We start from the raw sequence: 17,979 nt of genomic DNA, 5'->3' as shown, positions 1-17,979 counted from the left end.
TGAACACACATTACCTGTACAGTACAGGACTCTCTGAACACACATTACCTGTACAGTACAGGACTCTCTGAACACACATTACCTGTACAGTACAGGACTCTCTGAACACACATTGCCTGTACAGTACAGGACTCTCTGAACACACATTACCTCACAGCAGTTTAAATGTTTATTATGTGCATTATTGCAGATTCAGTGCAAAACATATTTCACACATTGTTTAGTTTACAAAATACAAATATAATCAACATGTACTTTAAAAGAACAATCCTAATAATCCTGTTGACTCTAAATTCGTATTCATTTTTTACAAATTTAAACCCGTTATAAAAAGTCATGTGGCAAAAGCCCCACATTTCTAGAGCATTTTTCTGTTCTATTTACATCTATAAACAGTAGGATCAGTAGGAATTTGGGAAGATGAAGTGGAAGGAGTGTTTTTATCAACCATTTGCCTTTATAACCTATGTATTGTACACACTGTTATATCTCCAACAAGCACAAATATACTGCCGGTACAAGACCCTGTTTGAATATTGTTCATTATGCATTAGAAAGCATGCAGGGGTAAGCTGTGTGTGGCTTCTGGGGAGACTGGAAGGGAACTGTCCAGCACTGCTGCTGGGGAGTCAGCAGCTACTGCAGCCTGCATCAGGTGCAGACAGCGGGGAGCCCAGCAGCAGCCCTGTGAGGGGGAGGCTTCCAGGCTATCTGTGGGGAAGCTTGGAGTGGGTAACAGAGAGGAGATTGAGCCTGATGCATTTCTCAGCAAATGTTAGGAAAATATTTCACAGATTAATAAAGACCATCTCCCTCTCTCTTTCTTTCTTTCCTTCTCTCTCTGTCATTCTTCCTCACTTATAAAAGGTTACTGCAGTAAATCCATTGCAAAGTCAGCGAAAGTATGGAAAAGCATGGGTAAATCACGGGGAACTGTTGTGAAGCACAGTAAATACTTAGTGAAAGCATGGGAAGAGTGCAGTAAACTGCACGATTACAGGGTAAGCTTTCTCTTTAATCTCCCTCTTTCTCTCTCTCCCCCTCTATCTCTCTCTCCCTCTCTCCCCTCTATCTCTCTCTCTCCCCTCTATCTCCTCTACCTCTCTCTCTCCCCTCTATCTCTCTCTCTCCCCTCTATCTCTCTCTCTCTCTCTCTCCCTCTCTCCCCTCTATCTCTCTCTCGCCCCTCTATCTCCTCTATCTCTCTCTCTCCCTCTCTCCCCTCTATCTCTCTCTCTCTCTCTCTCCCCCCCTCTTTATTATTATGTGTTTATTTAGCAGACGCCTTTATCCAAGGTGACTTACAGAGACTAGGGTGTGTGAAATATGCATCAGCTGCAGAGTCACTTACAACTACGTCTCACCCGAAAGACGGAGCACAAGGAGGTTAAGTGACTTGCTCAGGGTCACACAATGAATCAGTGGCTGAGGTGGGATTTGAACCGGGGACCTCCTGATTACAAGCCCTTTTCTTTAACCACTGGATCACACAGCCTCCCTCTCCCTCTCCCTCTCCCTCTCCTTCTCCCTCCCTCCCCCCTCTCCCTCTCCCTCTCCCTCTCCCTCTCCCTCTCCCTCCCCCCCCTCCCTCTCCCTCTCCCTCCCTACCCCCTCTCCCTCTCTCTCTAAAGCGATTCCCTCTTAAACCAGTCCAGCACCGAGGCTTTGTTTTCACTCAGCCACTTGATGTTGGCCCGGGTCCTCTCTAAAGCCTGTTCCAGTGCCCGCGTGCCCGAGCCGAACCCGACCTCGGCGTTATCCTTCTGGAACTGCTCCAGCTGTTTGGGAACACAGAGGGAAGGGGAGAGGTGAGCAGCATGACCAGGACCCTGGACCCCGAACTGTCACTTCATTACACAGCAATTAGAGCTCATCATTGCCATAAATAAATGATTCTATTTTAAGGTTAGAGACTGTCTGGCTGATGTCTGGCTAACAATGACTCTACCTGAACTGTTTCAGTGGGTGCAAACCCTGACTCCACCACCGAGAGGCAGCAGAGCACAGCTTTGAGTCTGCAGGGTGAGGGGACAGCAGGGTTTAAGGGGTGAGCAGTACAGTGTACAATCCGGACAGGGTCTGAATCAGGTATTGTAACCATACCCGATACCACACGGGTCCCTTTGTCATAAGTGCACTTCTTATGATTTCCTATTAGCACTTACCTGTTTGAGCTCAAACTCTGAGGAGAACCTCTGTGTCACTCCGTTTATGAGACTTGAAAAGGAGAAGGAGCCTCCGCCATACCTGAGGCAAGATAGAACGTATTGAAAATCATCACCATCCTCGAATTACATGAACCCTTCTCACTTGTTTTTGACATTTTTCACACCGTGGTGCAGCGTTTACACTGCAGGGATGGAAACAAGACTCCCACTGCACAGAAGTTTGTTCCAGTCCTGGTTTTACTAGGAGTTTAATAGGACACATCTGAGCTTGTTACATATACACACTGCAGCTTATCAAGCTCACAGTAAAACCTGGAATGGGTGAAACTGCTATGCAATGGGAGTCTTATTTCCAAACCTGCATTGTAAGTTTAGATGGCTCAACTACGCAGCACACTAACACAGAGGGAGCAGTAAAGACAAAGCCATACTCACTGGTTGAAGATAGTGTTCCACTGAGATCGAATAAAGTCCCAGGCCAGTGACTGGCCCACGACGTTGCCGGCAATATAGACAATAGTTGAAGTGGCATCCTGCTTCCTGATTTTGTCTGCTTGCAGGGAATATTCAAGATACCTAGAGCAGGGGGAACAAGCAGCAAAGAAAAAGGACAGTTTGTTGCATTGGCCAGGAAGATGTGTACCTCATATATGTCTGCTGTTTTGGAGAGGCTTTTTGTTTTTCAAAAGGCTTTTACAGCAGGTAGACCCTTTTTTCTTCTCAAAGCTAAGCGTGCCTAACTCGGTATTAACGGTATTAAGCCACCTGTGCTTGTGCTAAAGGACTCTGCCTCGACACTCAGCGCTGCATTTGTGATGCTGTAATGAGCTCGAGCCTGCCCCTCCTGGGCTGCTTGCTGGACCCGTCTCAAGTCTGTCTCACCTGTTCAAGATCCAGGGTTGAGTAGCGCAGGACAGGGCTGATCTCAGCTTGTCAGCCTCAGTAGCGATGGTGGCGTTCTTGAACATCTCCCAGCCGAAGTCCCACTCGGCTGCCCCTCCTGTGGAGATGGCACTGCAGTAGATGCTGGTTCTCAGGTTCGGCTTGATCCTGGTAGTGTTAGAACAATACAGAACATTATCTTGTATCAAGATCAGGGCTTCTGTTTTATGAAGGATCTAAATAGCAGACGCTGCATTTATTGTATTGCATGTGTTGATGTTATTCAGGAGTAAGGGGGGATTTTACAGGGTTAAAGGGATTTTAGATCTAGAGTGTGACTATGAAAGTTACGTTCAGTGTGTACGGGTTGGCTGTGCATTTGAAATGAATATGAAAGCTATGTTCAGTGTGTACGGGTTGGCTGTGCATTTGAAATGAATATGAAAGCTATGTTCAGTGTGTACGGGTTGGCTGTGCATTTGAAATGAATATGAAAGCTATGTTCAGTGTGTACGGGTTGACTGTGCATTTGAAATGAATATGAAAGCTATGTTCAGTGTGTACAGGTTGGCTGTGCATTTGAAATGAATATGAAAGCTATGTTCAGTGCGTACGGGTTGACGCTGGGGTTGTCCATCCATTCCTGGTACAGACTGGAGGCCAGCTCTTGACACTTCTTCACACCGTTCTTGCAGGCAACACTTACAGCATTGATCTGGTTGTACCTGAACACATGCAGACAGAGCAGTGGTTATCCCTGGCTCCACAACCACAGGGCTTTACATCACCGTCATCATAATATATCAAAGATAGGATACCCAGCCAGTGTTGGGATTTTAGCTTGAACATACTGTAGCAAAAATATTTCAAATTGAGAAATAAAAGGTGTAACTTCAATCTGGACCTTGCGTGGCTAGATCTCCTCTATCAACTCTTTCTAACAGAGTTTTTAACCAGAGAAGTACACAAGCAAAAGACATGGCTTACTGTTGAGTGTGTCCAGGAGGTAGCGCTGTCCAGTTGGAAGTGAGGTTTTCATAATAGTCAAACAGAGGGGTCACTTGCTTCCTGAGGTAGGCCTAAACAGGAGAGGGTTGGATTGGAATGGAAATGATGCAATATCTTTCTGTGTTATGGTTTTGGACGGGACATCATGTGTCTCTTTCCTTTACCCCTTGCCTCTAGATTGGACCATTTCTATCGCAATGCATGTATACACAGATTAACCTTACAATAACAAAACAGCTCCTTAAGCATACGAGTGTGAGCTGCCTAATAACAGCAGTGAGCCCCTGGGAAGAGCACTTTGTGATTGTTTGGATGCCCTCAAAGCTCTGCCCTGTTCCTCTAATCTTTCTGCAGCAGCCTTGTTATCTTCCTGCATGCTTGCAGAGGTCTTACTGTGTACCTATAGGCTGCTTTGTGATGGTGACTCACCTGCATGGGCCCATTCACTTCAGTGCGATCGAACATGAGGGAGAAGTACCCCAGATTGTCTATAGCCGACTCCCAAGGCATGTACTCCACGTCTTTGGAGAGGTACTTGGTGGTGTCCAGAGCCAGTGTGGTCGGGATATACCCTGCCCTTTAACAATGAGAAGAAAGACAACCCGTTGTGATTTTGTTTCACCCTTATCACTGCATGTATCCGTGATGATTCCAATGACTAGATGAAGATACACCACAGTATAAATTAGTTTCGGCGATTGGGAATCACAGGCCAGTCGATCTCACTGTGCAGGTGGCCCCGGTTACCATGAATCCATGAAGACCCACCTGGCCAGATTGAAGGCATCATCAATCAGCTGGGCTCTGTTAATGACAGGGATCACCTGAAGACAGAACAAGCAGGGAAATGCTCAGGTTACCATGGATGCCAACCACTGCAGCTCTGTGGTGTATAACTCGGTTAAACAGGAGGTTGTACAGTTCTACTAAAGTCTACTCTCTGGGGTAGATACAGAGATCGAGGTTATTTTAGTTGGGTGATTCTGACCTGCTATGTCGTGTACTCTTGTGTTGCCAATGTATGGAAAGTGGAATTTGCCTGTGTGGTAGTGAAAGGGTTAAATGGGGAGTTACAGGTGCATTCTGGGAGCTGTAGGCACTAAGGGCTTGAGAGTTGTAGTTCTCACTCTCTAAAAATGGCTGCCTGCAGAGTTTATTTTACAGTGAGAGAGTACAGGGGAGAACTCTTCTATTTAAAATATCCACCTCTGTCACTGTTTATTTTACAGTGAGAGAGTACAGGGGAGACCCACAGGCTCCACTGATAATACTGCACTGTACATTTTATTCTCTGCAGGTTAGTTTTTTATTGTATGTGTTAAGATGCAGTTTAAAGTTATTTGTTGAGTATTGCTGATTTAATGGGTTTTGTAAAAGATGTTTCTGTTGTATTTATTTGTAAAGAGGATTATGTAAATGAAGCTTCTTTTTTTGAGCACTGAACTCCCACATGTGCAATGAAAAGCCATATTAAACGCACTCACAGCATAATCACTTTCCATCTGCTGAAGAAGCTTGTTCCAGTTCCCTTTGTCGTAGTTAACCCTAAAATATCCAGTGCAGTTGATGTTGGCCAGCAACCAGTCAGTCCCAGTGGTCTTCATGTTATCATCAGTGACTGTTTCAAAAAGAAATCATATTAATAACCTCAGAACACACATGCACCGGCACCATGCACTTCATGGAAGAAGATCGCAGAACATTCACATTGAAGGCCTTGACTTTTTAAAAAGGAAACTGAAGTCGTTTCAAATTACGATAGGAGATTAGTTACCAGACACTTTGTGTGGTAAGACCACAGACAGAAACATAGATGGCAGAGCGGTAAATACAAGCAAACAAAGTGTCCATACCTGTTGTTTGGTCCAGCCAGTACTGAGGTTGTGCATTTTCCAACTTCGTCCAGCTAATTGGGACATACCAGATGTAGCTGTGAGATAGGAAGACCACGGCTGAGTAAATTACTTGAATAGTACAATACCTTTCCATTGGGAATACTGGAATAAAATGCATGGAATAGCCTACCAGGTGTAGTAGCGGGATCTAAAACACTGGGAACATTTTAAAAAAGACTAGATTCTGCGCTTTTAAATTAGTAGTGAATGGCGCAGACAACTTACTTGAATGGTGAGGTCCTGTTGACGACCGAATCGGGGTCCACAAGAAAGTGTTTCTGGGTGACTTGACCGGTCGTGGTGTTGATGGTTACAACAGGGAACCCCATCTGAAGTGTCCATCTGTTCATGATGTCCTCCACTTTGTGTGGCAGAGACACCCCCGAACTGTCCACTGCCTTGTAATGATGAACACGAGAAAGAGTTCAGTCAGGTCCACTGTATCACAGTAACGGGGCGTTAATAACGGGTTTGGTTTTACATACTTTTATTACAAGACTAAAATCCAGAACTATCCTTGCATCCAGTCCTGTATTTCCACTTATCTGTCTCAAGTTTGTATTTTTATTTTCTGAATAAGGCTGATAATAAGGTTGCGAAAGGTAAGATCATTCAGAATGAAGAAGGTGGACTTTGAGGGGACCCTGTATGAAAACTTACCCTCTGCAGGTGATCCCATAGGTCCTGGTACACGGTGTTGTTATACTGGAACTCATTCAGGTACGTCTGAAAAGAGAAATTGTTTTTGTTGTTTAGAAATAGTTCCCTCTCTCACACATATCTACACACATGTATATGTTGGCTGGACCGCATGCATCACAGCGAGTTTGTAAGAACAAGGACAACGGTTTAAGAATCTGCTGCAGTTAGCATGCAGCATGGGCAGGGTGGGCTGCAGTAACACATAGCACTGCCATTGTTTCAGTTTCTATAAAGTGAATGCTGTTGTCTGGGCTATGATACAAGCGAGTTGACTTACTCGAAGTCCTTTAACAAAGACATCTTCTGTTAGGAATTCAGATAGCATCCTCAACACTGAAGCTCCCTGAGAAAGAAAAAAGGAAATTAGATTGAGCTGGTTGTGCCTCTCCTTCCAAATGGAAGGAAACCTTTGATTTGTCCAAATTAAACATTCAATACATGGAGCATCATTGGGTGCCCTGGAGGTCGATCGTTGGGCTCTGTCTCTTGAAATCACTGACTGTTCTGAAAGAGCGTCCCATGCTGTACCTTGCTGTAGGAGATGGCATCAAAAAGCTCACTGATCTCTGCAGGGGTGTTGATCTCATCCTCCTTGGAGCTCAGAGGGTGAGAGGAAGCGAGGGCGTCCACTGCAAACACCCTGTGAACGTCGTTGAGCACCATCAGGTCTTTCTGAAAGCAAAACAAGAGGAAAGGATCACGTGCCTCTGAGAGCAAGGAGGTTTGGAGAACACTGAGAAGAAAACCGAGCCCCGATCCACAGTGGTATCGTTGCAGATCAGGCCGCTTGCAAATCCGTTAAATCAATATTCTAATAAAAATCGGCAGAGGAATAAATGACGTACAATGTTCCAGCTGGGCTCTGCATAATCAGCTCCAAGATATTCAACGTAGGAAGCGAACCCTTCATTCAGCCACAGATCGTTCCACCAGCGCACTGTCACCAGGTTTCCAAACCACTGGGGACGAAGAAGAAAAATGTCTGCTTTCATGCATAATATTCAGTTCAGGACTGCTGTTGGCTTCTTTAACAACAAGGAAAGAATATCAAACGGGATTTTAGTCAGAAAACCTCAATTTGTATGCAGTCTAAGTGTAGAAAGTGTAGCAAGGCTGCGTTTACCTGATGGGCCAGTTCATGAGCAATTATGGTCACGACCCTTTCCTTGTTACTGGTGGAGGAGACGTGTGGGTCGTACAGCAGAGCGGTCTCGCGGTATGTGATCAGACCCCAGTTCTCCATGGCCCCGGCATTGAAGTCTGGAAGAGCTATCTGGTCTGAAAGTTAGGAAGTGAAAACAAAGGGAAACACAAACAAACAGCATTGTAACTTTCAGTCATGATATTCTGTGTCCTCTAGTAAAAGCATAGCAAAGTGTAATAAAGCACAGTGAACGCATGGTAAAGCACAGGAAAGCACAGGAAAGCCAGAGAGGGATGGTAAAAAAATATTGAAAAACATGGCAAACCATGGTAGTCTATGGTAAATGCATAACCAAAAGCACAGGAATTTTAAAATGATTGTTAAGGCATTTTGGCCAGTACAGAACCACAACATATCGTATTACTTACACAGACAATGTGTTGCATGTTGTATGTGGCTTACCTGATTTTGGCAGGGGATATGTTGTATTGTAATAGGATTCAAAGTACTTCAGGATCGGCCCTGTAACATTCAGGGCATAGTCCCCCTGTCCCTGGGCGATGGCTTTTTGGCGAGCCCAGATTCGAATCTGAAAAGCAGGCAAGATGGAACAACTATTCAGGGGCCCATTGTTTGTGTTATTAAAATACTCACCGAAATAAGAGGACTCAATAATACCATGACCGCTCCATTTTGAAACCAAGCCTTATAGACTGCAATGACATTGTGGGGCCATGTCGTGACATGAAAGCATTACAGATGCTATAAACAGCAATAGACTGTTCCAGTGAATCCAAGATAACACAACTGAGATTACTGCATGGATCACAAAGGGCATGATTGGGTTGGATGGATATCAAGTAGACAGATGTTTCAACAAGGCTCTTCTTCAGTGTACACAATTATCTACATCACTTGACTTTCTTTTAGTTTTTCCTAAGAATTCAGATGTGTTTAAAAGTTATGAATAACTGTTGCATGTTTTTCAGAAAGTTAATTGATGAAAAATAGTTACCAAGACGTTCCCTGACATGTTTTCTATGAACTTAAAGTCAGAGACTATAAACGCTAGCAGGTAGGTTGACATTTTTGCGGTTGGTTGAAACACAGTGATGTTCATTAACTTCCCTTCGAGAGTCTCCTGCGTCGTCACTGCAAGCAAGAAATACAGGAGGAGATATAAGCACTGCATGGGAAAAAGACACCACACCAGGTAGACATGGGATACAGCATTTCAGGGAGGGTGGATTCTGTTACTCAAGTACTTCAATTGATGATGCCAGGCCCTCACTAAACTATATAACATCAGCCAGTTACTATACACTGTGAAAGATGCCTGGGATGACCCTTACTCTGCACAGGGCTGTTAGACAGGGCCACACGATCGGGGTCGTGGATCAGGGTGATGTTGAAACAGGCTTTCATGGCTGGTTCATCGAAGCAGGGGAAAGATTTCCTTGCATCTGTGGCTTGCATCTGCGTGGTGGCGACAATTCTGTGGAAAAAAAAGAAATACAATCGATGAGAGTGATTCTTATAAATCTCTACTGGTCTGTAACAATAGCTAAATATATATACTGGTAAGCACAGACAGCATGTGCACAGATACAGTAAGAGTCTTTCTAAAGCAGCACAGCACAGCATTTCAAGTCCTGCATGTACCAGTGTAGTGATGTAGGGTGCATTTACTAGTTACACTTCACATCTGCTGTTGATTACCGGGGTGCTTTAAAACGCTGCCTGGGTTATGAACCTCCCCACACAGGCACGCATCACTACCATCGAAATGACCTGTCATTATACAGGAAGGGAGGGTTTCCTTCTGGTAGAACTAACGACATACAGCCCTCTGAGTAAAGCACACTCTATTCATGTTTGAAATACTGCACTGGATGTGTGTCTGCTTGTTAATAATCGAAGTGGCCGCAGATCTGTGGGTTCAAGTCCTAGCACGATACCTATACTCCTAATATATAACCCAGGGTCTGAGTCGCACATTTCAGGTGCCCACGTTGAGGAGCTCAACCATAACAGCAGCGAGGCTAAATCTGATCCTGCCCCGTCTGTCTTACCAGCATTAGAAGATGACACCTGGCAGTGTTGGCATACAAGCATAACATGAAAACATTTTAAATGCATTAAAGCATTCGATAGATTAGAAAAGCGCTCTTACTTCTTGACTCCATCCTCCATGTATTCACTCCTATAGAAGCCAGCTAAGTCATCAGCCAGCTCTCCAACAAATCTAGTGAACAGTGAGTAGGTCTTCCCAGCTTCCAGGTTGCTATCAAGCTGGATCACCAGGAACTCAGTCTCTTTCTCCATCCAGCTAGCAGTAATGGCAGGTGGAGTAGAGCCTGCGTATCCACTCAGTTGCAGTGACTCTGTCAAGTTCAGCTTTTTGCTGTGAATCAGAATAAGGCTGGTTGCCTTCACGCACTCAAAGATGACGGTGGACTCCCCGGTGAAGATGTAAACGCTGTCTGTATTTGGAGTCAAACGAGGCCACAGAGTTACGTTATAGTCTAGTGGCTTCAAGCTGTCCGGCAGCCTGACCTTGTTCCAGGGTTTCTGGGGAGGTGAAGTGGTGCTGGAGGGTTTCGTGGGTGCCGGGTCACCAGTGGTTGCCGGGTCACCAGTGGGTGTCACACTCTCTATGTTCTTGGCTTTTTCATTGGAGTAGACCACCGCCAAGGCGATGATGGTGGCTATAGAGGCAGCTGCCAGGAGGATGCCTACAACGGCCAAGGTCTTGCTAATGTAGAACCCTTTCCCCATGTCTGAGACCAGACTCTAACAAGACTCGTGGATAACAGGCTGATCCTGGATCTGAGGGGCTATTTATCCCTCCTCTGTCGCTGTATTGCTTTGAGTTAATGGATGATGTATTAACTTGCTGAGGCTGCTGCTGGAGACAGAGAGAGGGTTGACGTTCACTTGGATCCGGCAGGGTCATCAGTTTTCACACATTCAGAACCATCCTCTTTCTCTTCAGCCTATCCTCCCAGGTGAGGTGAATGGAAAGCACAGTCCCTTTACCAAGACCTGTTTCAGACAAAGTTTTTATTAATGATAATGATCATTTTTGTAAGTATTATTAATATTAGTGTTTGGTTATGTTTTTGAATGAGAAGAGCTGTAGGTGTCCAATTTAAGCATATATAACAGTTGCTGATGGTCAATAAAATATCTGTGAATTATTAACAAGCAGACAGTACAGCTTTGTGGGCTCATAAAAGATTATAGAGTCAAGATCAACATTGCAAATAACAGGTAATGTTCCATGAATATGCTTATAGAGATCTGCAGTATACCTACAGGTGTGCACCTGAATCTGTACACAGTATGAAGATACACTGTAGAAAGCCCTAGTAAACACATGCAGTACGAATGAGTGACTTTCATTTTCCTTTTTATTCATCATGCAAATCCAAATCTGATGGAATGAACTCTGTAGTAACATTGAAGAAAAAAGGAAAAAGATAAAGACAATAGGTACAAGAAAAAAAAGAAAATAAAAAACAAGCTGGACCAAAACATATCAAACACATTGTGGAATTGCTGTGGGACACATTGGATCCACAATTAATCAACACACAGCAGTGTGGAATATAGAAACAGTAAAGGAAACTTCAAAAGTTCATTGACAAGCACTTTGACTGAACTGATTCCGACTGACTTGCTCCAGCTGACCTGAAGGGGGCAGTTTTGGGTCAGGTTGGGTCATTTAAGGTGCGTTCTAGATGTGTTCCGGTTGAAATACTGCGTTGGATCAAACCCATCTTTCATCTGTTAAGAGAAACCGTGTGCAAGTTTTTCAGCTTCAAAGTGCATGATGAGGAATAGAGCTAGCTGGGAAGTCAAAGATTACGCTACATCTGAAGCGCAGGGGGGCTTGTGGAATTGTTTACAACAATGAGATTGACTCTCTGGATTTGTTCAAGTCAGGTGGTTTGAAAGTTACTTTAATGGACATGGTGTGCTGAATAATCCCTTGACAGTCAAACAGGATAACCTGAGCCAGGTTCTGTGTACCACTGGTCAAGGGTAATCCCCTTGGCAGTCCAACCATAGCACTCAGTCTGCCAATGTGTACAGTGAAGTGTGTGGTCTGTGAGGAGCGATACAGTACCGGCACTGTGCAGAGCAAGCAGCCCTCCAGGAGGCCCGTGAAGGTTTGCAGGCACTTGTGCCAGATAACAATTCAGACAGCGCAGAACAACCCCAAGGCTAGCAGTGAGATGTGCGGTACCCAAGACTGCTGAACACATTGCTGTGGGTTCATGAGGAGCAGTCTTCAAAGCAAGGCTAACAGTGAGCTGTGCTGAACACATTGCTGTGGGTTCATGAGGAGCAGTCTTCAAAGCAAGGCTAACAGTGAGCTGTATGAAAAGTAGCTGCAAACAGACTTTTTAAATTCAAGCAAACTTGAATTCAAGTTTTTAAAGATACCCCAGTTCTAATAAGGAAAAGGAAACAATAACCAGCTTGATATCTCTTGGTGTTCCAACTGCACTGCATCAAGGTTTATTGAGAGACTCCTGATAACAAAGTGTCTGCAATCTTATCATTTACTGAACTTTGATATTGTAAAGGTGTAAAGATCAGATGAGATTAAAAACAGCAGTCTCATCCTCCAACAACAGCTGTAGACTGCATTTTAATATGAAATAACACTTCATAAAACAGCACGTCAATTAACCTGGATCTGGAACCCACACACCTTTGATAATGGCTGAAACTGCAATAAGATGAAACAGAACACCCCTGCACTCAACTGCCATCGTCCAAAAAAGGAAAATTCATGGGCTCGTCACAAAGTGTTCTCTGTCCTTGAAGCACCAGCATTGCTTAGCTGTGAATTTAGACACTGTAGACTAAAACAATGTGACCATTTTATAGAAGCATACAAGCATACCCAAAGCATTTGCTAATTATCTCTTTATTAAGCATGGTGGAGAAGGTACATGGAGACATGGTGTGTGCATCATGGAGGACACAATGAGTTAAAGTGAAGTTCAGCGTCTTTTCAATTGACATTTTCTTGTTTGTTTTAATCAGCCCTGTCGTACTGGGAGTTTGTTTCAGTCGAATGGAGTGAGTTGTGCAATTATGTCCTTGCAGTTTTTCCAACATCACTTTAGTGAGCACGCATAATTTAGCAAACCCTCATTTTCAAGTCAGCTACGACTCTGCCAAATATATTAAACAAGACGTAAAAGACAAGTCTGCCCAAAGGTTTACGATATTTCAAGCTTTCATCAATGTGTATCTTTCCAGACTCTATCGACCCAATACATCTGCTTCAGGAACTGGAGAGCACATCCAGGATGTTATTATGAACAAATACTGACACGGAGCTGCTGGCATATTGCATCTGTACCGCAGTAATCCAGTCTAGTCACTGATAAGCACTGCAAAACCCTCTGTGTCTTTTATATAGAACCCTCTTTTAATTTAGTTTTTAAGACAGCTCTGCTTCAGGTTTCATATTTTATGTTATGTAATTTTTTTAAAAACAGACTTGTTTCTGTAAGTTGTTTAACATGCTATTCAACACCTAATCTTCAAACACTTCACCCAATCTGTACACCAGAAAGGAATTCAGTGCACGTATGATTGGATCAAACACTACTACCAAGTGGTAACACATGTGCCGACCACATCACTGGTTCATATCTCAAGGTCCTACTGCCCCCCTCTCCAAATCCCACGGAAACCATGTGCGCAAAGCCGAAGCTCAGACCAAAATGAATTTGAACATATTCAGGACTCAGATAAACCTGAAGAGGGGTATTGGTTCCCAGATGTTATTGAACAGCAGTGTGCTGCTTCACAATGCTGTCCCCAACACGATGGAACCAAAGATAAAATGGAAGCATATTCCAAAAATAAATAGAACAGAACTGTGGCAACAAAAGCTACTTGCAGTCGTGGATTTAGGGAGGTAGATTTCAGGAACCTCTACAGACTCTCCATCATCTGAATGCAGTAAAGAAATCCACCAATACATTCATGCAAGGAAATGGATCACAGATACCCTCCAAGACTCAGCTGCTGGAATAACAGACACCCACAAGGTCTGGAGCGTTGCAGGTTCCATTTCCAGAGCTTTAACAGCTTCTAAATACAGCCCTGATGCAACTGCTGAACTAGGATTTCCCTTCCAGCATCCTTCTGAAGATACACCACAAACCTCTGGCTCCTAATTCACTGTTTCTTCCTGGGACTTTCATTGAATGTCTGCAGCTGAGCGAACTGTTTCCATATGCACTGTACAAAGCTGGTCACTTTGCATTGTTTGATCAAAGAATAAAGTATTTGTATGTACTGTATGTGATTCCTAAACCCTAAACTAAAGCCAGCCAAATGCTAAACCCCACACCCTCTCGCACACCACTGAGCATTAGAACTTTAAACTAGTAAACACAATAAGCTGCTTTTTCTGTAATGACCTTTAGGCACTCAAAGTCTACGGTTAATGATGTTTGACCTCATGTCTTCTGGTCGAAGGTGCAAGAAAACAAAGCCTGCACTGTGCTATTGAGTGTTATTACAAGCAGGTTTGCTGAGTGCAGTGAAGCTGGCATGGGGAGAAGGAGGAGGGAGCTGATTGACTGATCAGGACGTCGGGAGCCCGCCCCGTGTCATGATAGAATTTGCTGACAGGCTGCGGTGGAAAGGTCACTTCCATGGGATCGTGGTCACGCTCCAGACACGTTCATCAAGGCCTTGCTCAATCCATCTGAGCAGCATGCACCCCGCTGGGGCTCGAGGGGTTAACCTCTTAAGACCTGGCAGTCCTGTATGGGAACACCCAGGCTCAAGGAATTACACATTTTTACATTTCATGATGGCAATATGCTGTTCAGAACATGCATGCTCTTCGTATACCCATCAAGAATGGTACTTAATATTCGGTGCCACTTAATATTCGGTGTTCATAGCATTTGCTGTTATCAAAAAGCTTAAGCATGGGAAATGATGCTCTTTGAGCGAAGTCCTCAGTGTGGTTTTGTGGATCATTGTCCCAGGCAGCTCCAAGGCAAAGTCCTGACTTACAGAAAACACAACACTGGAAAAAACAACGGCTATCTGTAATATTCCTCACGCAAAGCAGCAGGGATATTTATAGCAGAGTGGAAGGGAACTGAGGTTCCTCAAAGCAGGCAGGAAGAAGAACCAATTACTGCACTAGCTCTTCTTTCCACTAATTAGGTGCAAATATTAAAAAGAGAATGAAACAAACTTTAAAATAAACAGGGCTGATGTTCAACATGTCTGCTAGTATTTCTCTTGTTAGCTTTGTATACAGTAAACCCATTCCAGGAACCTAGGATCCCCTCATTCTCAATCCAAAGGGATCAGAATAAAAAAGTGCAATGGGAACTGTTTCATCCAGGGCTGCAGAAGTGCCCAAATATGGCCAGAAATTGCCTATGGCATGGAGCCTGCTATTTAAGTTTAAGAGGGTTTTTAATGTTTTTGCTGAGTTTGAACAATGCACTGTTGTTGTAAATCACTCTGATTGCACTTAGGCTGCCACCTCTGTGATTTGTAATACATTTTCAAACTAAAAACAGGTGCTGTTCTTAACCTTACTGTTTATATATATATATATACCCACATGTACTCATTTCCCCATCTATCAGGCAATTATGTAAATGTTTAGCAAAGCAAATGCTTTCAACACTGCTTTGACACACAGTTTAAAGCCAAAGAAAAATACAAGCAAATAAAAAAAAAAACAGCAAGGAATCCAAAATCAAAACCAGCATAAAATGGAAACTCTGATGGCTTCTTTAACATTTTAGAATAAATGAAACAGTAAGGCTGGGCAGCAGAGTGCTCAGACACATGACTCATCCCCAGTGAGGTTACACTCACCCATCAGGAGATGAAACCCACACATTACACACTAAACAGGAGAAGCTCAGCCGAGAGTCCCGGGCTGACAAGCTCTCAGGGTCGCTCTCAGGGTCACCAATGTCCAAGCCTAATAAACATTTTCATTGAGTCCCATTAACATACACATGGCCACCGGTTACAGCCTAAGGCTTTGTACCTCCAGCTTTGTCTTCCTCCCTACCTGAGGCTACCCTGATGACTGTCCCTGTGTCCCCCAAACTCATCATCACAGGTACCTTTTATCGGTGCTCCCAGGGGCACAGTTTGCCAGAGAAGTCCCAGAGATAAAGAGCTGCTTCCAATTCTGTGTTTAAATGTACTTGCTCCACCGGGCTTCTGCCTAACCAAACTCTATATTGTTCCCTACTGCCTTTACTTCTGTCGTTTTATTGCCATGTAGTAATTCTGTTGTTACTGTGCTTTGAGACGCTTGTTCAAGAGACTCTCTATAAATCAAGCTCGCATTGCATTTCTTAGGAGCTGTCTATCCAAATGGATTTGGCATCGTGCTGAATTATTTTGTTGCTCCAATATGAAGTTCTTCTGATTTTTCATTGAGCTGCTTTGAGTTTGTCTAAACAAGAATCCCAAATGCCAGGACTGAAGTGATCTTCATTCCATGTAAATCACGGGACAATGTGAGCGTTCAACTCTGCTAGCCCCATCTACTCTACACCTCTGCTGACAGATTTCAATTTGAAACATCACAATATAATGACAGCATTGCTGGCTTCCAAAGCAGAGGCTCGGAGGGCTCGGTGCACTTATCAAACTGTTAACACCTGGCTCTCATGCCATTTCCTGAGCAAAGTTACTTATTTTGAGTTTCAAAGCTTTGTTTCCCTCTGAGATGCTGAAGGAAGCATATTCCAAAGCAGAGTTCACACAATGATTTTCCAAAGTACTATTCCTGATTTACATGAAGGAGCTCAAACCTTGAAGTTTCAAACAGCGACGGTACTTGTAAGCATTGATTTATTAAAGATGAGAACAATTACCACGTTTACATCAAGAAAAGATTCTGTTAGACACCTTGGAAGAATTAGATTCACTAAGTGCAATTAGAAAAAAAAATAGAAATACATTTTAGTGCAAACAAATAAAATGATAAAAAAAACTAAAAACTCACCTCACTGTGAGCGCTGTCTGAAACCAACCAAGACTCAGTTGGAATGATTCAAAGTGTACGGAACACACATGGGATGCTTGCATTCCTAAAACTGCTCTGAGACTTCATATGTGCAGGGGGGAGGAAAAAGCTGGAAAAACCTACTGAACTAAAAACAACACAAAGATAATTCCATACTTACAAAGTTAGGAAGCAGCCGGAGAGCCAGGCAGTCTCCACAACCACATCTTCTTTAAGTAGCCCAGGCAGAACTAATGCAAAGTGTGTGCGTGAGACTGCCACTCCCCAAGGACATCAATCAGCTGCCCACAAGGATACACAGTCACTGCTGCAACACTGCCAGTCATGCAGTCAGCATGCTGTAACACAAGCAGCTTAAACAACTTCCTTTAGAGCTGCACAGTTGTTTTATGTAGTATTTCTTTCATACCCACACCAAGTTGCTCGCTCAAAGGAAACTACTGTGTTGCACACACTGTACATTGGGGTTGGATTCTAAAGGAACCTCCAGTCAGTGGTAGAGACAGCAGTGAGTAGGAACACAGATAAACACCTTCCCAAGAACCCACCTCTGACCCATCGGAGTTCCAGGGGAGAAACGATTTATTACAGAGCCGGCTTCCTGATCAGGACGGAGCATTACTGCTTAGTCGTTGCTATTGGATCTCATCCATCTTTTAGGAAATTAGGAGTCTTTCATTCTACTGCAAGCGTGCCAGCTACAGAATTAACTCCTTCACCTCTAGTGTGCCCTCCACCAGAGACACAGAGCTACGCTCAAGTCTATTCATCAGTGGCTGATCTAAGTGGGGTAGCTTTTCATATCAGTAAAATGGGGTCCACTGAGTCTCGGTTCTTGAAAAAAAACATGTCACTGATGTCGCTAATGCTTCTGATGCCTTAGAGGAGGACAATGTGATGAACTTGGGCTGAGTGTGCTGTGTTGCGGTGTACAATGGAACTCTAGCATCAAGGGTGTGCCTGAAGATCATGAAGCAGTCAACACGGCCGGTTTATTACTCCACTAATGATGTCAACACTCTTTTGACCACATGGAGGACAAGAGCCTAAACTACAAACCCACAGAATTAGTCATCGTATGTGAGCACAGTCTGAATGCAGCACATGGTATGACTGAGCGAG

At 43.8% G+C, this 17,979-nt stretch overlaps 1 protein-coding gene across 2 annotated transcripts; it reads right to left on the bottom strand.

Moving 5' to 3' along the window:
* Positions 1-1,613: 1,613 nt before the first annotated feature.
* LOC117429197 (aminopeptidase Ey-like) lies at positions 1,614-17,438 on the bottom strand. Of its 2 annotated transcripts, none has more exons than XM_058999237.1 (21): positions 16,837-17,438; positions 9,973-10,844; positions 9,152-9,294; positions 8,815-8,951; positions 8,262-8,388; positions 7,779-7,933; positions 7,501-7,614; positions 7,184-7,327; positions 6,933-6,998; positions 6,614-6,679; positions 6,179-6,351; positions 5,912-5,988; positions 5,543-5,676; positions 4,827-4,882; positions 4,488-4,635; positions 4,038-4,129; positions 3,665-3,775; positions 3,051-3,218; positions 2,604-2,744; positions 2,166-2,247; positions 1,614-1,778 (listed from the first exon to the last, which is right to left on the bottom strand). In XM_058999237.1, exons 2-21 carry the CDS (start codon positions 10,575-10,577, stop codon positions 1,626-1,628), a joined length of 2,892 nt encoding a protein of 963 aa, XP_058855220.1. In that variant the 5' UTR covers positions 10,578-10,844; positions 16,837-17,438; the 3' UTR covers positions 1,614-1,625. The 2 variants fall into 2 exon arrangements, with proteins under 2 accessions (XP_058855220.1, XP_058855221.1); XM_058999238.1 differs by having other exon boundaries at positions 17,018-17,438.
* Between the last annotated feature and the right edge of the window lie 541 nt (positions 17,439-17,979).

The sequence above is a fragment of the Acipenser ruthenus genome, chromosome 24 (assembly GCF_902713425.1).
Source record: "Acipenser ruthenus chromosome 24, fAciRut3.2 maternal haplotype, whole genome shotgun sequence".
Classification (NCBI taxonomy): Eukaryota; Metazoa; Chordata; class Actinopteri; order Acipenseriformes; family Acipenseridae; genus Acipenser; species Acipenser ruthenus.
Note: the sequence above shows the minus strand (reverse complement) of the source record. Positions and strands in the feature narration are given on the sequence as shown.

Coding starts and splice junctions, on each gene's coding strand:
- LOC117429197 (XM_058999237.1), bottom strand. CDS start 10,577: ATGGGGAAAGGGTTCTACATTAGCAAGACCTTGGCCGTTGTAGGCATC. Junction 6,999..7,183: donor ATGCCATCTCCTACAGCAAG/GTACAGCATGGG, acceptor TTTCTTTCTCAG/GGAGCTTCAGTGTTGAGGAT. Junction 2,745..3,050: donor CAACCCTGGATCTTGAACAG/GTGAGACAGACT, acceptor CCCCTGCTCTAG/GTATCTTGAATATTCCCTGC.